Source organism: Ctenopharyngodon idella, chromosome 3 (genome assembly GCF_019924925.1).
Source record: "Ctenopharyngodon idella isolate HZGC_01 chromosome 3, HZGC01, whole genome shotgun sequence".
Taxonomy (NCBI): Eukaryota; Metazoa; Chordata; class Actinopteri; order Cypriniformes; family Xenocyprididae; genus Ctenopharyngodon; species Ctenopharyngodon idella.
The window spans coordinates 17,377,630-17,402,004 of NC_067222.1; the positions used below are offsets into that span (position 1 = coordinate 17,377,630).

At 41.0% G+C, this 24,375-nt stretch overlaps 3 protein-coding genes across 11 annotated transcripts in view; 1 reads left to right on the forward strand and 2 right to left on the reverse strand.

Moving 5' to 3' along the window:
• Positions 1-20,623, reverse strand: part of LOC127508114 (obscurin-like) — a 536,232-nt gene extending 515,609 nt beyond the window's left edge. The window contains exons 1-2 of the mRNA XM_051885769.1: positions 17,566-20,623; positions 13,666-13,840 (exon numbers count right to left, since the gene is read on the reverse strand). Of these exons, the coding sequence (XP_051741729.1) occupies positions 13,666-13,726 (61 nt within the window). The 5' untranslated portion in view covers positions 13,727-13,840; positions 17,566-20,623. The remainder of the gene's footprint in view (positions 1-13,665; positions 13,841-17,565) is intronic.
• Positions 1-24,375, reverse strand: part of LOC127508155 (CXADR-like membrane protein) — a 252,545-nt gene that overhangs the window by 143,039 nt on the left and 85,131 nt on the right. The window contains exons 2-3 of one of the 5 annotated variants that reach the window (XM_051885847.1): positions 6,701-7,036; positions 6,290-6,610 (exon numbers count right to left, since the gene is read on the reverse strand). The exons of the other annotated variants lie outside the window; for them this stretch is intronic. Of the exons in view, the coding sequence (XP_051741807.1) occupies positions 6,290-6,610; positions 6,701-7,036 (657 nt within the window). The remainder of the gene's footprint in view (positions 1-6,289; positions 6,611-6,700; positions 7,037-24,375) is intronic. 5 annotated transcript variants of the gene reach the window in all.
• Positions 1-24,375, forward strand: part of LOC127508160 (uncharacterized) — a 75,877-nt gene that overhangs the window by 11,708 nt on the left and 39,794 nt on the right. For 2 of the 5 annotated variants that reach the window (XM_051885872.1, XM_051885873.1), the window contains one exon: positions 81-621. The exons of the other annotated variants lie outside the window; for them this stretch is intronic. In XM_051885872.1, coding sequence (XP_051741832.1) covers positions 81-136 — 56 coding nt within the window. In that variant the 3' untranslated portion in view covers positions 137-621. Of the gene's footprint in view, positions 1-80; positions 622-24,375 lie in introns of those variants that run through there. 5 annotated transcript variants of the gene reach the window in all.

The following is a 24,375-nucleotide window of genomic DNA, read 5'->3' on the forward strand; positions in this document are numbered from 1 at the left end:
TCACACTCATCTGATCTGGAACAATCTGCAATCATGGTAAAAACACATACGAGAGGTCAGTCCATGCTTTTATTTTGCAGGGAGGAAGGACTCGCAGCACCCAGAGGAAATAGAGATGCCTACAATATTACAATAAAATACTGCTGAGTTTGGAGACAATCTGAAACAAGATTTAAAACAGCAGAAACTCACAGAGGATTGTTCATTGATTGATTTTCTTCTTCTCAGAAAACAGAGAAAAAACTCCCTGAAGAAATAGTGACATCAAAGAGTTTAAATTACTATTTTTTTAACAGTCAAGATTTATGTTCATTCATATGGATATTTCCATACAGTGTTCAAAGTCATTTTCGTGTGGTTGGTATAAACTGCTTTAAATATAATATTAAATACAGTAATGGACAGACTGTATAATCATCTCTCTGTTCTGTTCTGCCTCATGATCTGTTCATTCTTGGATTTTTATTAGCATTTTTTTTAACGATTTCTACTAATTTTCTTAATTAAACCTCTGTAATTGTTTAATGTCTCCTCTTCTGAGATGTTTGTCTCATATATGGTGATTCAGGAGCTTGTAATGTGAGGATGAACAGCTGCAAAGATAAACTAATAGTGAAATGATTCATTCATGTTCATAATAATTCATATAACTTTATTCTGGTTAGTTCAGAAATCCACTTTGATAAACTGATGACTTTAACACACTTTACCTTCTCTCAGAGCCGGGTTACAAGAGTAAAGTTATTGGTTTAGGCTCGTGAGTGCAATTATTTTTGAAATACTTAGAGATATCACCAACAGTGTTGTATTATTAACACACAAAGTCTGATGCACATCTAAGTATGACCAAGCCCCGCCCATTCAGACACAAATATACTATCCTAAAAGATCCCAGACCCCAACCCCAATACTAAGATATGCTGATATTTAAGAGTCTAACTGCTGTTGGAACAAAGGATCTTCGGTAGCGCTCCTTCTTACACTGGGGGTGCAACAGTCTCTGACTAAAGGAGCTACCCAAGGTCCTAACTGAGGGTGGGAGGTGTTGTTCAAGATGTTTGATAGCTTAGTCAACATCCTCCTCTCACCCACCTGCTCCACTGAGTCCAGAGGACAGCCCACGATAGAGCTGGCCCTCTTGACCATTTTGTCGAGCCTTTTCTTATCCCTCTCTGTGAGTCCACCACTCCAGCAGACCACAGCATAAAAATTACTGATACAACTGCCGTGTCATAAAAAGTTTTCAGTAGTGTCCTACACACCCCAAAGGACCTCAGACTCCTCAAGAAATGGATGCGACTTTGGCCCTTCCTACACAGAGCACTCATGTTATCTGACCAATCCAATTTATTGTTTATGTGAACACCCAAATACTTGTAAATGTTCACCATCTCAAGGTCCAGCCCCTGGATGTTTACTGGTACAGTATATGAAGCCTTCCTACGGAAGTCAATTACCAATTCCTTTGTCTTGGTAGTGTTGACGTGAAGGTGATTAAATTCACACCAATCAACAAAGTCCTAGATCACTTTCTTATACTACAGGTCATTCCCATCTGATACCTGTCCAACAATAGCTGTGTCATCTGAGAACTTCTGAATATGACAACTTAATTCTTTGTAACTCTCTTCTAACCCGATCCTTTATACAGATACTGGGACAAGAGGTGATGGTGGATAACTCCATCTATTTTTCACATACATAACCTCCACTCTTCTTACCGCTCTTTGTAGCTGTCCGATCCGCTCTCACAACGTGAAATCCATGAAGGGAAACATACAAGTCTGCAGTAAGTTCATTCAGTCAAGTCTCTGCAAAGCACATGATGCTTCTCTGCCGATACTCAGTGTATAGCCGGGTTTGCGATGTTAGCTCCTCTAGCTTGTTGGGGAGAGACCTCACATTCCCCATGATAACAGATGGCAGACATGGTTTGTATTGTCTGTTCCTTTTATGGCGCTTTACTCCGGCTCGGCAACCTCTCCTTCTAATTTCCACAGGAATATCCAATCTCTCCACAGAAAGCAGCTGTTTGTTACACAGTGCTAACAGCTGTGTGTGTGTGTGTAAACAATGGAGTCGTGGCTAACCAGTTATCCTGATGCCAAAATATAAAAAGCCAAAAAAATTAAAACTGCCACTTGCACACTCATAGCTGTACACTGGCACAAAAAAATATATAATGCAAAAAACAACAAAGATCCACAAAAACACAAGAACGAGGACAGGGCATATTTTACCACTGTACCCAAGGTAAAATATGGATAAGGACCTGAGTTCATAATACTAATGGTTTTAACTAATATTAATACTAATACTAAATTTTAAGTGTCTTCTGACTAAATTGTACCCCTAACGGATCTGATTATTATTTATACCAAGTATACACTATGCAAAGCAGTCTCAGTTGTGGAGAACACGATACACTGAATACGCACAGGTGAACTTCAAGAAATGTATTGAAAGGAATTAAGATATGAAAAAATAAAAATAATTTAAACACTCTTAAATGTTGAATTTAACAATAAACAGAGATAGCAAATGAAAAAATATGAAAACCAATAAAACAATAAAAACAACAAACTCTTTGTCTGTGCTTCAGTTATTAAACCTAGCACATCTACTATCCTTTCACCACTTTTCTTAAATTAACAAAACTACAGATTAACTTTTTTCCTTGTTACTCTCAAAGATACACATTTATCTCACAAAATAGAATACTAATAACTTAGTTTTCCCAAATACACTTTATGAATGCTTTCTCTTTTTTAGAATGTCTTTAACACAAAGATAACTTCCTACCAATCACTTTAGATAAAAAAAAGTAGTTAAATAACCTAAACCGCTCAAATTAAAAAAACGTGTGGATCCACAATCACGCACACACATAAACACATGCACACCCCTTTAACACTCACCCGTTGCAGGTCTGATACGCTGCTAGAGATCGTGGTGGCCATAAAACAGTGACGACCACTTTGCTCAGTTGAGCAAACAAAAAAATTCAAAGTAACCTCAGACGTCTGATACGGGCAGATTGCAGTGAGACTTCATTCAGTCTGTTGAGGAATTTACATCTTGTACCTCTGAATTTAGGGGTTTGCCTGAGAGCTTTACTTCAACTTTACTTCTAACTTTATCACTTTCTGAGGGCTGAGACTGACTGAGGTCCCCCAGTCCTTAACCTCTGCTTTGAGTTGGTCCTGACTTGTCTCTTAGTCTTTCTTTTAATTGTTTCTCTCTCTCATTGATGCTAAGCTTGCATCTAGCGGCTTTATTTTCTACCTCCCCCCTGATCTCATTGAGGAGTTTCAAAAAAAATTGGAGGACTTTCCCTCTGCTCATGCAGGTGCAATTTTAACATCATCATGTCTGATTCCACTGCCCCCCTCAGCAGTTGCTCTAAACGAGCAAGCACGGCCGGGAACTTACAGGCCTTGGATGGGAGGCACGGGCCAGCACTTTACAGGCATAAATGCAGCGCAATTGCATGCTCCACCTGAGGAAACTCTGTGTAAGCCTTGGCTGCCTCACAATCTTGGAAAACCCTGATATATGACATTTATTTAACAAAGTTCAGAAGGAGCACGTTCAGGTAATCAAACCAGTCAGTGCAAGAGGAAGCTGGTATATATAGCCTCATCTCTGTCCCTCGACAGCTTCACAGCATCCCTCTACCACCCCATCGCCTCACTCTTGGCTGGTTCCTATCCTGGTAAAGGAGGGGGAATACTCTGGGTTCAGGCCAAATTCCAAGCTCAGAGCCCTCCTCCGTCAGCACACCAAATAAACACTATATCTGATTTCATGTACATGTGAACTTGTGAAATGATGGAATTTTAAAAGTGTGATTTCCATGGAAATTGGAAATTAATAAAATGTTAAAAATCATGGAAATTTTTTTGATGAAGATCATTTTGACTAGTTATGTCAAGCTCTAATATATCCTATCAGATAGAAATGCTTTTTTGAGTGAAAAAGAAAAAACTTTGCATCAAATTTTTCACTGACGATTTGACACACAATTGACTTATGATTGCTATTTTCAAAGATGCATTGACAAAAAAAAAAAAACTATACAGCAATCAAACACATTAAAGGAAAGTGAATCATTGCCTAAACATAAAATAATGAGTGTCCATATAAAGGTCATTTGTTTGTTGTATCTCTGCAATTATGATAATGGTGATTATGGAGTCATCATCATACAGATTATTCAATAATCATTAAGTCAAACTCAGAGTCTGTATGAAGTTTGATGTTCTGCATCTATTCCAGAGTCAAGACTTTCTTACAATATTAAGATGGTTGATAGCCATCCTACACTTCCGTAACTAAAATAGTGAATTATTTATAGCAGTTCTGGTGTTTTCAGAGCTGTGATCTCACTGTTGAGGTTTAGAAACATGTTCCTCAGAACTCAGTTTCAGTGATCATCTCTGACCCAGTTTAGACTGATGATGATGTGGATTATGAATCATTTTGATGTCACTTCCTCTTTTTTCTTTAAGTTCTGCTGCACTACATTCAACTCTATCTTTTCAGTTAACAATAGCAGAAGTTCAGCCTGTTTAATGCACTGAATTTTAACCCAGTTTTAAAGTAACCAAAACGTTTACAGTTTCTAATATACATCTGAATTAAATTTGATATAAATTTCTGCTTTCAAAGAAATGTATCAACAAAAACTTCTTCTGGAAGTATATTTTCAAGAGTCTGTTTGTGTGTCAGTGTTACAGTTAAAGTGTGTCTATATTCTCTCCTTCAGACAGCATGTACACCAACTCTGTCAGATAGATGACATATTAAACACAACTGCAAAGGTTTTATTAAGAAAATAAGAAGCAATCGTTCAAAATAAATGCTAAAAAATCCAAGAATGAACAGATCATGAGGCAGAACAGAACAGAGAGATGATTATACAATCTGTCCATTACTGTATTTAATATTATATTTAAAGCAGTTTATACCAACCACACGAAAATGACTTTGAACACTGTATGGAAATATCCATATAAACTGTTAAAAAGTTTGTTTTTTTAAGAAGTTGTTTCAGATTGTCTCCAAACTCAGCAGTATTTTATTGTAATATTGTAGGCATCTCTATTTCCTCTGGGTGCTGCGAATCCTTCCTCCCTGCAAAATAAAAGCATGGACTGACCTCTCGTATGTGTTTTTACCATGATTGCAGATTGTTCCAGATCAGATGAGTGTGAATCATCAGATTGTGTGAAGCTCAAACTCACCAGCTCTTCTTGCACAGATGATCTGAAGAAGAATCACAGTAGGAGCAGCAAACACTGCCATCTCAACAATAATCACAATCACTGCAGGAAACATGTGTGGAAGAAGAAGAGAAACTGGACATGACTGAAGTCAAGGGGATTAAACTATGATCAGTTATTGATGAAGCATTTACAGACTGACTGATAGTTTAATGGTGTAAAGCTGTCAGTAGAAATGAACGTGTCGTACCTCTGAATAATGATCCAGCAGTCACACTGACTTCAGTTTCTGATGCTGTGTCAGCTGGATCTGTGGATCACGTCTGTTAGTTCACTTCAACACATCATGACACATACAAACATCATCATCATCATCATCACAGAAATGATGGACGTTAACACAGTGTTTGAACTATACCGTGGACTTTGGAGGAGCCTTTATCGACACGAATTGATAGGTGAAACAACAAACAGCCACCCACAAATAGTCTATAAACAAAGCATCAGGCTGTCTTCGAGTTCACATGAACAACAGTTAAAGTTACTCGTCAGGCTACAGAAGAATACCATAATTCCTCCGTTAAATTAGGCCTAAGACATCGAGAGTCACGCAGACCTATAACAACCCAGCCACAACACATAATTGCGAATAACATGCACCTTAACACAGAATCGACCACAACTTTTTTTTTCTATGAATTTTTGCGTTAACATGTACTAAACATGAGTGGAATTTGCACCACAGTGCCCCCACACTTTGATGCTCATGACAAGAATAGCATGTATAGTTATCTTTATTGAAGTGAATTAGGTTTAAATCGCCGTCATGCATGAATGAATGATTTTTTTGCAATTTTACACATAATAATCCACGATGATCACATTACACAAAACTGAAATTGCACGTCAAAATAACACATTGCCAATATTTTTTGAGACTCCCCAAAATTTCACAAATCACGTTTTTCAGGGGAGCCCATGTCTTATTAAGGGGAGCCGAGCTCCCCCGTAGTTCGCACACTGCATTAACATCATATTTTACAGTAGTAATAGCTGTTTCTCACCTGAACTCTTGACAGTGTATCTGACTGAGGTCTGGAGTTGATTTCTGAGAGTAAGCTGACATCTCCACTCTCTGTTGTCATCTTCATTCAGGAGTGTTGTAGTCAGAGTGATGATACAGTGATCTGATGAGAATAATATCTGATATCTGGAGTCTGTCGTCAGATCAACACCAGCCTGATTCACCCACAACAGCTGAAGTCCCTCAGAACGGACCAAATCATTACTGAAGACTGAATATAACTGACAGGAGAGAGTCACAGAGCGACCTGGACTGATCTCAGTCTGTGAGGATGATGATGATGATGATGGAGACACTGAAACTGAACACAAGACACAGACTCGTCAATCATCATCTGAGTTTAAATGAAGAATTTGTCCATTTTAAATTGATCACATAATCATAAACTTACCATGAAGAACATGCAGATAAACACGTGTATCATTTCTTTGTTTTTGTAGTTGTCCATCCACATCTGTCCATTGTCTGCAGCTGTAAAATCCATAATCTTCTTTTGTGACGTTCTTGATGTTCAGAGAGCAGTCAGACCCCAGACTCAGTCTCTCATGTCTCTCTGTGTCTTTATTCTTTATCCCTAAACCAATTAGTTCATCTGCCACTGAATGTCTGGATATGTTATAGTAAACCCAATATGTTGAGCTGCAGTCAGAAAGAGCATTATTACAGGGCAGACGGACATTTTCATCAGAACTGATGAACACATCAGTCTCATCCACTCCACTGGTACCTGAAACACAGTATATTTGAGTGATCATTATGTTATATACTAATAAATAAAAGGTAACACTTTATATTACAGCATGGAAAGTACTGCGTAATTACAATGAATTTACAGCGTTACTTCTGTAATTATAGTGTACCTATAAAGTAAGTATGTGTAAGTATGGGGGAACAATATGTAAAGTCTTGGGAATAAAGGAATTGGGAATAAAACAATTAATTTATACTGTAAGTATTTTAGAACTAAGGGGTACTTATACTATTATGATAGACAACAATCTTACGTTTGGGAGCAATTTAGCGAGAAAGTGCACTGATTAAGTTGTTTCAAGGGAAGTAGAACTACAACTATTGCAATGTTTTTTAATAAATGGGGAAATATACTCTTGTTTCATGTAGTTACAGGGTAAGCATGGCATTGCGGGCTGTAAATTAAAGTGGTGCTTTTTACACTCGTTTCATGTAGTTACAGTGTAAGTACGTTAAAAAACGCAAACAATCTGATATCACTGACTCCGAAACCTTTATTTGAAAAACAACTTAATTCAAAACTGGTTTACAGCACTTATTATAGTGGCAACCTATAGCCGTTGAGAGGCTAAGCAGCAGGAAAGATTCCGTGACGCGTTCTCATGCATTTAAAATCCGTGCACATTTATTGTTGTCATGATGAAATATAGTCCATATGAAAGAAAACACACATTAGGAATGATTAAAAAACGGTCAACAGAAAGTGAGCGTTCCAGGCTACTCACCCCCTCTTTACACACTAGATTCAAAAACAGGAAACACTATCAGGTAAATACCTCCCTACAACTGTGTGACCAAAATACCCGGAAATACTTACCAAAAATACAAAATAAAAGACAAACATTTTTTGCACTTACACTTATTTACATTTATATACATTATATACATTTATTCATTTTTTTTATTCAACTTTTCATTTCAAATTCTAAAATCTTGACAGAAAGTAGCACGTTTTGTCCCTTTTTTCTCTTGCTTGGCTTCCTCCTCCTCTTGTTTCTCTTCTTTTTTTTCAGTCTTTGCACTGATGAATCTTAAGAAGGAATCCCATGTCTTTTGCTATTCTGAATTATGTATTAAAAGAAAATACAGTAAACACAGAAATTTTCTCATGGTTTACTCATCTTTTCATTTCTGAGCAACTGTCACAGCATCCTGTTAGCGTTTGTGGCTGGCTAGCACTACCGGCGCCGAAGAAAACGTACTCGGTTACGAACGTAACTTTGGTTCCCTGAGATACGGGAACGAGTACTGCAGATGGGAAAAAACTCCTTTTTCTCCAATTCACTGAAGCCTTTTTCAATAATGCAGTGTAACTGCACGGCCATTGGTTTGAGCAGTGTAACTTTTTGAACCAATGACGGCACGGCGGAGCTGCACGAGCCTATGGCGATGCAGCGCGCCAAAGCCCACCAAAATGGGCGGAGCGTCTGGCTATATAAGCGAGTATTTCGCCATAGGAAATCAGATCAATTGACTGAAGCGACGACACTGAGTCATGCAGCTCCATGGCATAGATTTTGATACCAAGATTTTGACATCAATCTTTCATTTTGATACCAATCTTTCATTTGAAAGCCAAGTTTCTAGCATCTGTAAAACTGTTAGTTCATGCGTTCATGACCTCAAGGCTAGATTACTGTAACGCTCTACTGGGTGGTTGCCCTGCTCGCTTGATAAATAAACTACAGCTCGTACAAAATGCAGCAGCTAGAGTTCTTACTAGAACTAGGAAGTATGACCATATTAGCCCAGTTCTGTCAACACTGCATTGGCTTCCTGTTAAGCATCGTATAGATTTTAAAATCTTGCTAAATACTTACAAAGCACTAAATGGTTTAGCTCCCCAGTACCTGAGCGAGCTCCTAATTCATTATAGTCCTTCACGTCTATTGTGATCTCAGAATTCAGGCCAGTTGATAATACCTAGAATATCAAAATCAACTGCAGGTGGTAGATCCTTCTCCTGTTTGGCACCTAAACTCTGGAACAATCTTCCCATCATTGTTCGGGAAGCAGACACACTCTGTCAGTTTAAATCTAGACTAAAAACGCATCTCTTTAACCTGGCATACACATAACACATTATTAATTTGTTTTCAAATCCGTTAAAGGATTTTTAGGATGTATAAATTAGGTCAGCCGGAACCGGGAACACTTCCTATAACACCAGATGTACTCGTTACATCAGAAGAAGAATGGCATCTATGCTAATATTAGTCTCTCTATTTATCCCGAGGTTTTCTGTAGTCAGCCGGATCCGGGCCGTATCCAGGTGAGATCGAGGACCTGTGCCTTGACATGACCACAACACAGCCCTGAAGTATCAGCAGAGATTGAGTCAACTAGATCATCCCCTGTGAAGGCCTCATTGACACGACAGCCAGTGGCACAGATTCCCAACAAACCGTCCATACTGGCGTGATGAATATGATCCTCAACTGGATGGAACTAGAATAAATACTTTGACTGTTGCAATCCCATCGGACTTATGATAGCTGCCTGAATCATAATAAAGCACTGTTCGCTGTTGGCCAGAGGAGAACTGGCCCCCCGACTGTGCTTGGTTTCTCCCAAGGTTTTTTTCTCCATTTTAACACCTGTTTGCCACCTGATGTCACCTGTTGGAGTTTGGGTTCCTTGCCGCTGTTGCCTTTGTCTTGCTTAGTTGGGGACACTTGAGACTTGACATTTGATATTCAACAATGTTTTGATCTGCCTGCATTGACACCATTGTATGTGAACTGAACTGAGCTGGATGATGACATCACTGTTTACTCCAGTGCTGATACAGATAAATTAACTAAATTAATAACTATTGATTCTTACAACAGAATGAATCACTACGGAATTTACTTAAGATGGATAATGACACCATTTTCTTTAAGAGCTGCTGTGCAGCCAAAATTATATACCAGTTATCAATGTAAAGCTGCTTTGACACAATCTACATCGTTAAAAGCACTATATAAATAAAGGTGACTTGACGGAAATAAACGCAGTACTCATTCCCATATCTCAGGAAACCAAAGTTACGTTCGTAACCGAGTATGTTCCCTTTCGATACTTCACTCATACTGCGGATGGGGAACGAATATAATCACACCGTGCCATGGGAGGGAACGACTGTACCTATCTCAGGTGCCAAGGGGGCCTGGGGGATAAGTATGGAGGCAAAGCCATCGCACCCCCACAGTTACACATAACTACAGCATTGCTGACGGGCTGAGAGGAGGCCGTTCAGTCATGCCGAGAGTTATAAAAGTTATATATAGTTACGTCCAATTTATAAAACCTGACAAATGTTGACGGCGAGGTGACACCACTAGACCATGCCCACGAAGAGGCCATTCCTCTAGTGGAGTGGGCTCTTACTCCTATGGGGCAATTTAGGCCCATAGAGGAGTAACAAAGAGCGATAGCGTCGACAATCCAATGTGAGAGCCTCTGCTTTGTGACCGGAAGCCCCACGGTGTGTCCACCAAAGCATATGAAGAGCTGGTCCAACTGCCGGAAGGGTGCAGAAGGCTCTATGTACGTCCTCAATGCCCTCACAGGACAGAGTAAACTCAACTCACTCTCATCCTCAGAGGGAGGTAGCACCGTGAGAGTGTAACCTGTGCTCTGAACGGAGTCGAGAGCACTTTAGGTACGTAGCCATGCCTGGGTTTCAGGACGACCTTCGAGTCATTAAGCCCAAATTCGAGGCACGCAGGGTGATCCTAGGCCGGGGTCCCTGACATCTCAGGAAGGGCGGGCGCTTGGAGGAGCGAGATTGCTGACGTGGCTCTGGGGAAGGCGCTGACTGGGTAGCAGAGGGCGCCAGTTTGCTCTGCTGCTGAGTTGGCGCAGGTCTGGGGCGACTCGGGGCAGCAGCTGAGCTGGAGCACTTCGGCAAGAAGTGTCGCATGGCCTGGGACGACTTCTGCGCGGCAGTGAAGCGCTCAGTGAAGCCCTCCACGGCGGGTCCGAAGAGACCGACGGGGGAGACAGGGGCATCCAGGAAGGCCACCTTATCCGCTTCCTTAATCTCAGTGAGATTCAGCCAAAGGTGGCGCTCTAAAACAACCAGGCTGGCCATCAAGTGCCTGATAGCCTGGGCTGTGGCCTTGGTAGTGCACAGGGCCAGATCCGTTGCGTTGCGCAGCTCCCTGAAGGCGGGGGCGTCAGTGCCGGACTCGTCCATGGAGCAGAGGAGTTTGGCCTGGAACACCTGGAGGATGGCCATGGTGTGGAGCGCTGAAGCTGCTTGGCTGGCAGACGAATAGGCTCTCCCAGTGAGAGCGGAGGTCGTCCTGCAGGGCTTTGATGGAAAAGCCCGTTGTTCTTCCATCCGAAAGCAGCAGGAGGGCAGAGGTGAGTAGCCACTGCTTCGTCCAGGGGCGGCATCCGCTCGTAGCCCTTTTCCTCAGAGCCGTCCACAGAGGTGAGAACTGCAGAGGTGGTAGTGTGTAGGCGGGCCGAATAGGGGGCGTGCCACGACTTGGTCAGCTCATCGTGGACTTCTGGGAAAAACGGAGCAGCGAGCTGACGAGAGGGCTGGTGACAACCGGGCAGGAACCACTCATCCAAGCGGCTGCGTGAGGGCTCCTCGGGGGGCACCCACTGGAGGTCGAGCTCCTCGACGGCTTTTAGAGAGGACATGGAAAAGCTTGGCGTCCATCCCTGATCTGGCGTCGATGGGCTCCAAAGACGGCAAGGGGGCGGGGTCTTTAGAGTCGCAGCCCCACTCCTCTGTTTCAGAAGCCACCAATGACATGCTGTCATCAAGCGGCTCTTCCTCTGAACCGCCGAAGAGACCATGTCACTTGCCTCAGCCAAGGAACGCAGGTCCAGGCGGGAGAACAAGACGGGGGACGGCTCTCTCTGTGGAAAGAGTGAGGCACGCGGGGGCTGAGCCGGCGTGAGCTCACTCGTGTCCATGCGCTGAGAAACTGCTTTTTTAGGTGGTTTAAACTGCAGGAAATAGCTCTTTTAAGGTCACCGGATGGCGGCAGGGGAAGCGCTGAGAGGCCGCTAGGTGTCGATGCAGGCGGCTTGAGAGCGGAGCAAGAGTGGGCAGTCTGAGAGGGCGCCGGCACTGCAGGTGGTCGGCGAGTCTCAGCTAGTCTGCTGCGAAGCCCAGTCAACGGTGAGAAGCGAGCTTGATCCACGGCGAGAAGGTGAGAGAAGGCGAAGGCGTTCAGTCTCAGTGTTCAGCGAAGAGAAGCGTCGTCGTCGCTGAAGGAGATAGATCTGATTCCCTATGGCGAAATGCTCGCTTATATAGCTAGATGCTCCGCCCATTTTGGCGGGCTTTGGCGCGCTGCATCGTCATAGGCTCGCACAGCTCTGCCGCGCCGTCATTGGTTCAAAAAGTTACACTACTCGAACCAATGGCAGTGCAGTTACACTGCATTACTGAAAAAGGCTTCAGTGAATCGGAGAAAAAGGAGTTTTTCCCCATCTGCAGTATGAGTGAAGTATCAAAAGGTAGATAGTGGGTAACATCTAGTTAGAGAGGAAAGGGAACATAGGTGGACACCCCCTGCCCCATTGATCGTGAAAGTGAAAGTGCTCTTCGCGGTGCCCCCGCGTTCCCATTTCTCCCCCCCGGAACGTGAGCACTTTTCTGGGAAATACATACAGAATAGCAAATGACATGGGATTCCCTCTTAAAATTCATCAGTGGAAAGAAAGAAAATAAAGAAGAGGAACAAGAGAAAGAGGAAGCTAAGCAAGAGAAATTAATAATAAGTGTTGCAAATCTGTTTTGAAATAAGTTGTTTTTCAAATAAAGGTTTCCTAATAATATCGGATTGTGTGTATACATGTGTTTTTATTGTACTTACACTGTAACTACATGAAACAAGAGTGTAACAAGCACCACTTTAATTTACAGCCCACAATGTCATACTTACCCTCTAACTACATGAAACAAGAGTATATTTCCCCAGGATTAAAAAAAATTAAATATTGCCTTGAAACAACTTAACCAGTGCACTTTTGCAATAAAAATAAAATACTGTGTAAATGCACTGATATGTAGCCTACCCCGTAATTTTAAAAAATCCTTTATGTATTTGTACACTATTATTACAAAAAGGTGCGCAGTGTATGTTCTCACTAAATTGCTCCCAAGATTGTTGTCTATCATAATAGTGTAAGTACACCTTAGTTCTAAAATACTTACAGTATAAATTATTTGTTATTTTCCTGGTTGTTACCCCTTTATTCCCAAGACTTTACATATTGTTCCCCTATACTTACACATACTCACTTTTTAGGTACACTATAATTACCGAAAGTTAAGCTGTACATTCGTTGTAATTACGCAGTACTTTCTGGGCTGTAATCTAAAGCGTTACCAAACATCACACTCTCCAGAATGAAGTATTTGTCTTGATCAGAGAGCTGTTGAAATCTCTTAATATGAAGATTGTTCATCATCAGATGCTTGAGTGACTCTATGTCCAGTATCAGGAATAATACAGTATGATCTGTATGTATCAATACACAACTCTGAGATCACAACGTGAATGTGTGCAAGAATAAACTGAGCATGTTCAAATCAACTCTTTCCAGACTAATTCCACTAAATGTCTTTAGAGAAAATCCAGATTTCTTTACCTGTGAGAAGTGAAGAGAGAATGATCAGTCCCAGCAGACACAGATCACACTTATCAGCCATTTTCTGTTTCTGTCAGTCTTTCTCTTCATTATATAGTTACAGCTCTTCCTTTAATCATCATCAGCTCCTCCTTTGGTTGAGAACTTCCTCTGATCTGAACTGAGTTAAATCCAGCTAGAGTTGATATACAGAGACACTGACTCAGAGTTACATTTTACTCTCTCTAATATAGACACAGAGCAGTGTACTTTTAACAGTGAGGATATTGAATGGTCTTGGTCTTAGTTTAGGTCTTGGTCTTGGAGGATCTGGTCTTGACTACACCTCTGAATGATCCTCAACTCTCCTGTATTGAGTGTTGGATGTAAACCCGGGGACAGAGCTGGGTAGTAACTGGCTACATGTAATTTGGATTACATAATCAGATTCCAAAAATTAAGTACTTTGACTTTGTAAAAACATTTCACTGTAAAAATAAGTACACTGTAAAACATTTCACTGCAAATTTACAGTAACTAAAAAAAGTCCTATAAATTAACAGTAAAATAATGGCAGTGTGGTGACATACTCTTAAAGGGTCATGAAACCCCAGAACACATTTTTTGAGCTGTGAACAGATATGTATAGGCTGCACATCATTAAAAACACTAAAGGTACTCATTAATTTTATTTATAATTTGAAATTAGTTATTTTTTGCATTTTTCAGAGTGATTTCTGTCTTCCGGTTTGAAAAGCAAAGTCTGAGCAACGTCACAAAATCTGACGTCATCGTGTACTACCGGCAAGATCCGGAGTGCTGACTGGCTCCAGTATGGGCTGGTCAAACATGCTGACGTCAACAGTTTCTGCATTTATTCATGACATAAAGCTCATTCAATCCAATCACTGCGCTGTAGTATGCATAAGATTATAATTGCGGTATTATGCATGAGGAAGTATCACTTCTTTTGCTACTGTCACTGTTGTCATTCAGAGACTTGGGTCGTATAGTTGTGCGTATAGTTGTTTCCTCAGTGCTACAACACAAAAATGCGTTTCCCTGCGACACGACCAGAGCAGAAGTTTGGGTGCATGTGGTTTGTTTTGCTGTAATCTACCGGCACAAATGGAAAATATGTTCGCATAAGATCGCATTACAGCGGAGAATTCAAATGTCACAAAAGTGCGGTTCATTCACCTCTGCGTTCGGACACGCGAGCCGTGTGTATGTTTCCCTCAGCAGCACGAGTGTTGTTTGTATTTTGCCCGCGATGCGGTCAGAACTGAAGTTTGAATACGAACACATGAAAAATACGATTGTTATGATATGCACGCGGAGCACACACATGATCGGTTTCAGCGTGGAGCTCCTCGATGAGTTTAACAACATTAGCCACATGGATTATAGAGAATAAAGTATCCGTGTTTAAAGTTTTTACAGACATATTTAACACATTCTCCTGCACCAAACATTAACCAGCACAGTGTATGCACACATATTTCATCAAGTCTTCTTCAAATGAAATATATGTGCAAACTGACTGATACGTGTATCTGAACGCGATGACACGATTATTCTGATGAACAAAAGACTTAAGAATGGACAAAAAAATAAACTATGTCTTTATACTTTCTGTGTTAAACTATGTGTCGTTTATCATGAGACTGCAGTGCTCGTAAACATAATGAAAGTATTATTAGCCCTTTTAAATATTCTTTTGCATTTCTCCCTTATGCTTGGGAGTTTGTTGTCATTTTTCTCCGTTCCCATATTCATTATTCTGTATAATGAGTGTGTTGTAGGTTTGTGTTTCATTGGTTGTTCTCTCCCCTCTTCCCCCCCACTACACTCCCACTTTTCCAGAGCTTTACACGCCCATTTTTACAGACTTTTTCCAGCTCAGAGGTGTGAACGACCAGGCTAAAACAGGGGGGTTTCATGACCCTTTAAAGATGTGACAGAATTCACATACAGTGCTTGTTAGCTTTTCCCCTTTAATATTGTTAGTTGTCGGCAGTGTGTGTTTTCCCCTTTAAGGGATTGACGATTTCCTCTGAGGGTGTTCGGATTATTAAAGCATTAGCCAGTTCACGGCTTTCATTCAACTTTGATATCATCTCTGTTCATTTAATCACACGAACACCCACAGCAGCACAGTTGCACTAAATTAAATCTCCAGTTAACTTATTTTATTTGCAGAAACCGACTGACTTATATCAGCCATTTAAGTTAATAAACTAGTATTTAAATGCCCGATTTCACAGACAAGGCTTAAGTTAGTCCCAGTTTGAGCTGTTTTAACTGAAAGCATATCTTAAAATATGTCACAGCCATTGTTTTGTCTCAAAATTCACACCAGTAATGTTTTTTTTTTCAAAGGCTTGTTTATAAAAGCTACTTAAATGTCCTAATCGAACTCAGGCCTATGTCAGGGATCTATGAGGGAGGACACAAATGCAGGATGAGTGTTACAGGTTTATTGACAAGACAAGATGTAAGACAAGATATTGAGGTGAGGAGGTGAACACAGTCCAAACAGTAGGAAGGGATGAAGCACAGTGACAGGCAAGCTGAGGGAATGGCCACTGAGATCAGCCCAGGATGTACATAAGCTATTGTGCTTGGGTTGGCGTACAGCACGAGGCCAATAGATGCAGGGAGAGCCAGACAGGATCACACCAAACACGTAGATAGACATTTTTCCTGAGATAGACATTTTTCCTGAGCTTTGAGGACAAAATAGAAACACCACTAACTTCGTGATGAAGAGATAATCAATGTTATTCACTTCACCTGTCAGTGGTCATAATGTTATGCCTGATCCGTGTAGTTACTGAATATTATAATTATCGTTGGTGTTAAAGTTATTATATATTTATCGTTGTTGTTATCATTATACAGTAGTTAGTTACTCAATGTTATTATATTTATCGTTACTGTTACCATTTGTAACCACCAGAGTTTCGTTACTGTCTTTTTTTGGTGTAATGCCACTACTATGCACTAGGGGGCTCTAGGTAGCATTCTCCCATGTATATAGCCATGTATGGGGGGAGAAGTAGTCAGTATTGTTGGTGAAGGGGAAGCATGGTTCCCTTTCGAAAGGGAACTCACACTGCGTCCTGAGACACATTGGGGAACGCCTCAGCGTGAGTATAGTAGAATCACGACAATTGTATTGGCCGGCGACAGCCATGACGTCAATACTAGTGTGACCAGGAAGTATAAAAGGGGCACCTAGAGAACATGTCATCCACTTCTTCGTCTAAAGGGACTGTGCAGGCAGCCCGAAGTCATGGCTACCGACACAGTGCGAGCACCCTGTTCTCAGGGAACCAGGGTTACAGTCGTAACCCGAGACATTCACTTTCGAAAGGGTACTCACGCTGCGTCCTAAGACACGTTGGGGAACGATATACCTACGCTGCCAATGCATGTCAAAAGGTAGTGACAAGCCCATGATAAACTCCAAGTCTGACGTACTAGAGGTAAACTTCCTCATTAGTACACATCAGTCTAGCTGTCAGTGGCACCAGAATGCACTATGGGAAGAAGGCAAGCCGGCGGAGGCAGTGTGATGTTTTGGGCAATGTTCTGCTGGGAATCCTTGGGTCCTTTTAAGGATAAGGATTTTTAATGTCATTCCAAAAAACATTATACATGAGCTTGGAACGAAATTAAATACCGAGGTCCGGTTAAAAACCACTCACAAATACATAACTAAACTACTCATCATAATAAATACAAATTAAATACAAATATCCATTCATATACACCCATATATAAACACTATAAACACTAGTAACCTGAAAAAAAATTCACAGCATAGTAATAAAAATACAATATAACTTTGAGACAAAAAAGTTCAGTCTGTTCAGTTCTAGAGTGTGGCACAGTTAATAACCTGAGTTTTTTTACCTGGTTGTTTTAGTTCTGATGCTGCACAGTTTCCTGCCTGAAGAAAAAGGGACAAATAGTCTATTGGCAGGGTTGGAGGAGTCCGTCATGATGCTGGCAGCCCTAGTCCTGCTTCTGTTGATGTATGTGTCACTGATTGCTGGGAGATTGCATCCAATAATATTCTCTGCCAAATTAATCACATGCTGCAGGGCTTTCCTATCTGTAACAGAGCGGTTCTCATACCACACTGTAACACACAAGGTTAGAATGAAGTTAGGTGCTGCGCAGGTGTGGCACTGCCACAAATGAACCCAGGCCAGGATATTAAGCCAAATTCATCCATGGCCATTATTTTATTGGGCATATTCTGCCCTGTGGGCCCACTTAATAAATGTAATACATTTTAGATACAGCTGTTTTGATTGGAATGATTTATTTGACTTGGTGCCTCAGCAAACACCATCTCACCATCCTTCACACACACTTTCACACCCCCCTCTGGCCAGATTACCATCAAATCTGAACGGGTAACACAACTTTGACGACGGCAGAAGCTACTAAACGTAGACACACTGTGGCATTCCCCTTGCAACAGTGTCTAAATGTTAGGACGTTAATTATCAATTGTTCAATGTCAGTCGCCATGAATAAAATAGATTACATAGTTTAGAATAATCATATAGACCTAGGCCTGCAGTTGAGGGAGCCAATTTCAATTTCTCAAATGCTATTTGTCTTTTATTGCGCAATTACAATTTTCAAACTTTTTGTTGTTACTCATGAGCTACTTAGAAGAAGATTGGAGATCTCCACACAATCTTGGATCCATGGACAAATAACATTCCCATCTCATATCCCTGGTGATGACAGCATTTCTGATTTCAAAAATTTGGAATCTTAGAGTTATTATTCTTATTAAATCTAGAAAATTACCTTTAAACGAAATGAAGTGACCAATATTGTTGCTTTTCTAGCCATAATTTTCTCTTTGGACACTTTGTGCCCTATTTCCTTGTGCCCATAGTCAATAATCTATTTATGTCTTTACCCCTAGTTGGTTAATGTAATAGCCCTCACTATGCCAATTCCAGCCAGTTTTAACTGATTAGTGAGTCAAACTCCCACTTCTGTGAATTGAACTTCTTTTTCTTTCATTAAGATGTACAGTAGGCTGGACTGGAACCTATTGAAAGCAGATTCAGAATTTAACAGAGAATACAAAAAACTGCTGTGAGACCAGTGAATTAATCAAAAGGAATCAAATTAATATGATAATTAACAGAATTTGAAGCGGTCTCTGTAGTGATCATTGAGATGCAGCACCTGCCCACAAGGGAGGGAATGAAAGTCCTTCTGTGTTCTGTGTGGCTCATCAGTCAGTTGAACTTGTTGGTCTGTTGCATTGGATCGTCAGCCAGGGATGCACTAAAAGGCATGTTGTTGTGGTGGATGAGCTCTGTTGTTCCTCTGTCTCTCAGACAGTCTGGCTTGTGATCGATCCTGCCACACAATTTCATAACGCAAGGCAAAATTGTCCATAGGAAAAGCCTCAAGTGAAAGTTTCACCTTTTCCTGCACTGTATCAGTCCTCTCCATGCTGACCCCTCCAAAGTGTCAACCTCCTCTTTCAGGAGGGGAGCTGAAGGCCCATCAGCCACTTTCCTCTTCTTCTCTCTGCAGTCTTGTCTTGTCGACAGACTTCAGTCTACTTGCTCCCATTTGTCAAGGTGGCTGTTCCATGCCTGGTCTGAAATGTGAACACTCAAGAGAACCACATAATTCAAATTAAACCTACAGCTCTTTATTTAAATTCCATTTTTTCTGAACCATAATCAATGTCCCTTAATTCCAGAAGTCTCATCTGGTCAACACAACAGCAGTTCCTCAATCTATTAATAAGCTTAGTTCTTCTTTGCAGGAAAAAGCAAGCAGATCCTTCTTTGCGAAATGCAGGAAAAAACAGTAAACTTCTCTAATTAATATAGAGTATGGTGTAATGTATTAGCAAAGAATTCTTTGTCTTTTCTCTTTGCTAGAAACTAAAATTACTGTAAGATGTCTGTTATGTGCCTGTTCAAATCATAATTTCTATTTAACTCGGTCACCCAATCTCATTCTCAACAATTTCAGCATTCATTTATTTATTTCAAAATGAATCTATCAGTCATATTCAACTCGTTCAACATTTCTTTCTTAATCAGAATTAAAGTCTGATTAAAACAAAGAGCAAGTTGTAGTGCTACAGCATCTCAGGGCATTTCCCCTTCCCGAACATGGTGAAGCTGCTATATCACTACCTACCCAAATTCGCAGGCGAGTGTCAGGTCTCTAGCATCTATACACAGGATCATCAACACTAACTCAAAATGTTACTGTCTCACCCTGAGCACAGGTCTTTAGTCGTCCAACACTATCACTGCCTCGACTGTGATTTATATGAGCGTAGAATCTTTAGCACTTCTAACTCCAGCAATCATGACAGGTTGCTCTTTGCAGGAACAAAGTTTTACTAGCAGCTTGCTGGGAGCACTCAATCACAACATCTAAAATACTCAACACTTTGGTTATATCAACCATAATCACTCACTGCCCTTAACAGCCAAAAGTAAACATCATTTAAATGTGATCACAGTGTTCTTCAAAAATGTTCTTAACAGAATCCAAAATTCAATTTATCCTTTTATTTAATTTAAAAGCATTTGTAAGGAAAAGTATGGAGTCTGTCTTACCTTAACCTTAAGTCATTTTAGCGCGTCCAGGAATGGTCCCTCTGTCGAACAGGGATCTGCAGTCTGGCAGAATGAAGTCAAGATCCTCGTCCCCATCAGAGAGAGATTCCGAGGACTCCTGAAGCTGGCTCGCCAAATTGTGGTAGATTTTCCCCTAAACGCCTGACTTAACTTAAACCGGGTGTCCCAGACACCTATGAATTTATACTCTACTAAGCGTACTTTAATACCTGTTTGAGTACCAGAGAATCCCACCAGCAAGAAGAATACAACAGTTTATATAGGATAGGAGCATGGTAAAGCATTCTACAATATGATTGCTTCTTCTTATGTCAAACCCTCATGTTTCTAGGTAAAGCAAGATCTGCCCAAATCATGTGTTTATTAGTTTGTTGGTTACTCAGTATCATGGGGCTATTATATTTAGATAGTTGTCTAGCTGTCCCTAAGTGTCATTTCCACTTTTCTTATTTTTGGACATGATTCAGACAAACACTGACTTAGGCCCATGCAAGGTTTGAGGACATTTAGGTTTCAAAAGCATATAAATGTTATTCCTGCAAGGAAAAAGAAATGTTAGTTATGATTAATTAAAAAATTCCATCACATCTGTAAGCTGACTCGTTATTCTGAGAAATGAGTCCCACCACAACAGTATCATCTGCAAGTTTGACAATATGGTTACTCGGATGTCTGGCGGAGCAGTCATAAGTTAGCAAGTGTACAGCAGTGGGCTCAGGACACATCCCTGTGGCATGCCGGCGTTGAGAACAATGGGGGAGGACATAATATTATGAACCTTTACAGTCTGTCTTCTATCGGTTAAAAAGTCCAGTACCCAGTTGCGCAGTGAATAACTCTCATTCAGTGTCTCTTCTTTTATAATCGGTGATGCTCTTAATGCCGACCCACATGCTCTGGGGGTCGTTTGTAGAAAAGTGACCCTGTATCTTAAAAGTATAATCAGCCTTGGTTCTTTTAATGCCGGTACTCAAGTTTCTCCTTGCCACATTAAGTGCCTCAGTGTCAACGTTCCTGAATGCTGAGTCTTGAAGGGATCTGACCTCTACAGTCAGCCAGGGCTTCTGGTCAGATAGTTATTGTTCTGGTAGTAGTAACATCATCCACACACTTACTGATGTAACAGGTGACAGAGGATGCATACTCCTCCAGATCCACCTCTCCAGTGTTTGTTGCTGCTTCCCTGAAGACCTGCCAGTCAGTACACTCAAAGCAGTGCACACTGTGGGCCACACTGTGATTGACTTTTGTGTTGGTTTCATTGTCTTCATAACAGGGAACAAGCATAATGGAGATATGATCGGAGAGTGCAATGTTGGGAAAAGGCACTGCTCTGTAGGCTCCGCGTCTGTTTGTGTACACATGATCAAGAATATTATTTTCCCGGGTTGCAATAGTGACGTGTTTGTAAAACCTTGGTATAACATCCGTCAAATTGACATGGTTAAAATCTCCAGCAATCACATAAAATGCATCCGGGTGCTTGTTTTAGAGATCATATGTTTTCATGTCGTTTTTCTTAGCCCCCTCAAAGACATTCTGCCCTGGCGGGATGCTGCTGCCACCAGACCACCAGGGGCTGCTTCTCCACCAGCCCATCGCTGAGGGCATCCCCCTGCAGCCACAATACCAGCCATCACCCAGGCCGCAACATCAGCTGCCCACAGGAAGGTGGCACAGCCTATCTCAGCCGTCACTAAACCCTCTAAGTGCTCGGCAAAACACCATCCCTCAGACGGGTGACCCAGAAATGGAGGGAGCTGCATCTGGAGTTCAGCTGGTGCCGCTTGCACGGTGTTTGGAGGCCTCGTTGGCTTATTCTGGTAAAGGACGCAATAGGGCCGGTCCCTCCAGCCGAGATGAGGACAGGCTTTTAAAGCCCGTACTTCATTGTATCCAAGAAAGGAGGTGGGTTATGGTCTATCTTGGGTCTTGAATTGGGCCCTGCACAAGCTTCTGTTCACGATGTTAATGCAGAAATATATTCTCACGTGCATTCGCCCCAAAGATTGGTTTCCAGCGATCGACCTGAAGGACGCATTCTTTCATGTCTCGATTCTACCTCGACACAGACTCTATGCTTTGCATTCGAGGGTCGGCATTTCAGTACTAGGTCCTCCCCTTTGGGGTGTCCCTGTCACGCTGCGTCTTCATGAAAGTCGCAGAGGCTTCCCTTGCCCAGCTAAAGGAAGTGGGCATTCTCATCTCGATGGCTGGCTCATTCTGGCCCACTCGTGAGATTTGTTGTGTGAGCACAGGCACTTCAGCCATCTGGGGCTTTGGGTCAACTGGGAAAACAGTGGTTCCACTGAAATTACTTCAGAGGCTCCTGGGGCATATGGCATCCACAGCCACGGTCACACTTCTTGGATTGATGCATATGAGACCGCTTCAGCACTGGCTACATGGCCAAGTTCCAAGATGGGCATGGCACACATCGGATGATAATCACACATATCTGTTTAGCTGTGCATTTACTGAATGAGCACTGTGCCTCTGTGTCAGACTGATTGCAATTTATTTTATATGTACTCTTTTAATTCTTTTTCTTGTTTTTATTTTGTGTTTTATTTTTAACTGTTTTAATGCATTTTATATAGATTACAGCCCGGAAAGTACTGCGTAATTACAACGCATTTACAGCATAACTTTTGATAATTATAGTGTACCTATAAAGTAAGTACGTGTAAGTATAGGGGAACAATATGTAAAGTCTTAGGAATAAAGGGGTAACAACCAGGAAAATAACAAATTATTTATACTGTAAGTATTTTAGAACTAAGGGGTACTTATACTGTTATGATAGATAACAATCTTACATTTGGGAGCAATTTAGCGAGAAAGTGCACTGATTAAGTTGTTTCAAGGCAAGTAGAAAGAACTATTGCAATCTTTTTTAATACATGGGGAAATATACTTTTGTTTTATGTAGTTACAGGGTAAGTATGACATTGCGGGCCGTAAATTAAAGTGGTGCTTGTTACACTCTTATTTCATGTAGTTACAGGGTAAGTAATAAAAAAACAAAAACAATCTGATATCACCGACTCTGAAACCTTTATTTGAAAAATAACTTCATTAAAAACAGGTCTACAACACTTATTATACATTTATTCATTTTTTTAAAAGCAACTGTTCATTTCAAATTCTAAAGTCCTGACAGAAAGTAACACGTTTTGTCCTTTTTGTTGTTGTTGTTGTTTCTCTTGGCTTCCTCCTCCTCTTGTTCCTCAACTGATGAATCTTAAGAAGGAATCCCATTGCTATTCTGTATTAAAAGAAAATACAGTACACCCAGAAATGTTCTCATGGTTTAGGCTATTCATCTTTTCGCTTCCGACCAACTGTCACTAGCGCCTGCATGAGAGTCGACTTTGCGTTCGACGAAGCATATTGTGATGAGCAACGTGAAGCTTTCATGATGTTCTCGCGGGAGATTCATGTGAAACTCGCGCGAGAACTGCCATCTCTGTTATTCTGTCTTGTTTGTTTCTCGTTATCATTATCTGTTATTCTGTGTATTTTGTTGTGAGCATTAATAAAAATAAAAAAAACAATAAAAAACTGACGGCATCCGACATCCGCGTGATTTTCTCGGCACGCTTACGTCACGCTTCAAGTTACGTCAAGCATGAACTCTCAACCCTCTCATGCACGCGCAGGTGACAGATGGTCGAAAGTTTAAAATTTTTAAATATTTGGTATTTTTCTTACAAATCGTTTCACTTCAGAAGACATTGATTCATCCATTGGGGTCGTATGGATTACTGTAGTTATCGCTGTATGTGCTGTTTGATGCTTCGACTTTTAGGAACACATGAGCTTTATAAAGCGTTCCCATATATGATTTATTTTTCTAAAAACCTTTGTTTGTGTTCATCTTAAGAAGGAAAGTCGTATACATCTCAGATGGCATGAGGGTAAAAGATGAGTAAACGGTGAGCACATTTCCGGGTGTACTGTATTTTCTTTCAATACAGAATAGCAAATGACATGAGATTCCCTCTTAAGATTCATCAGTGGAAAGAAAGAAAAAGAAGAAGAGGAACAAGAGGAGGAGGAAGCCAAGCAAGAGAAA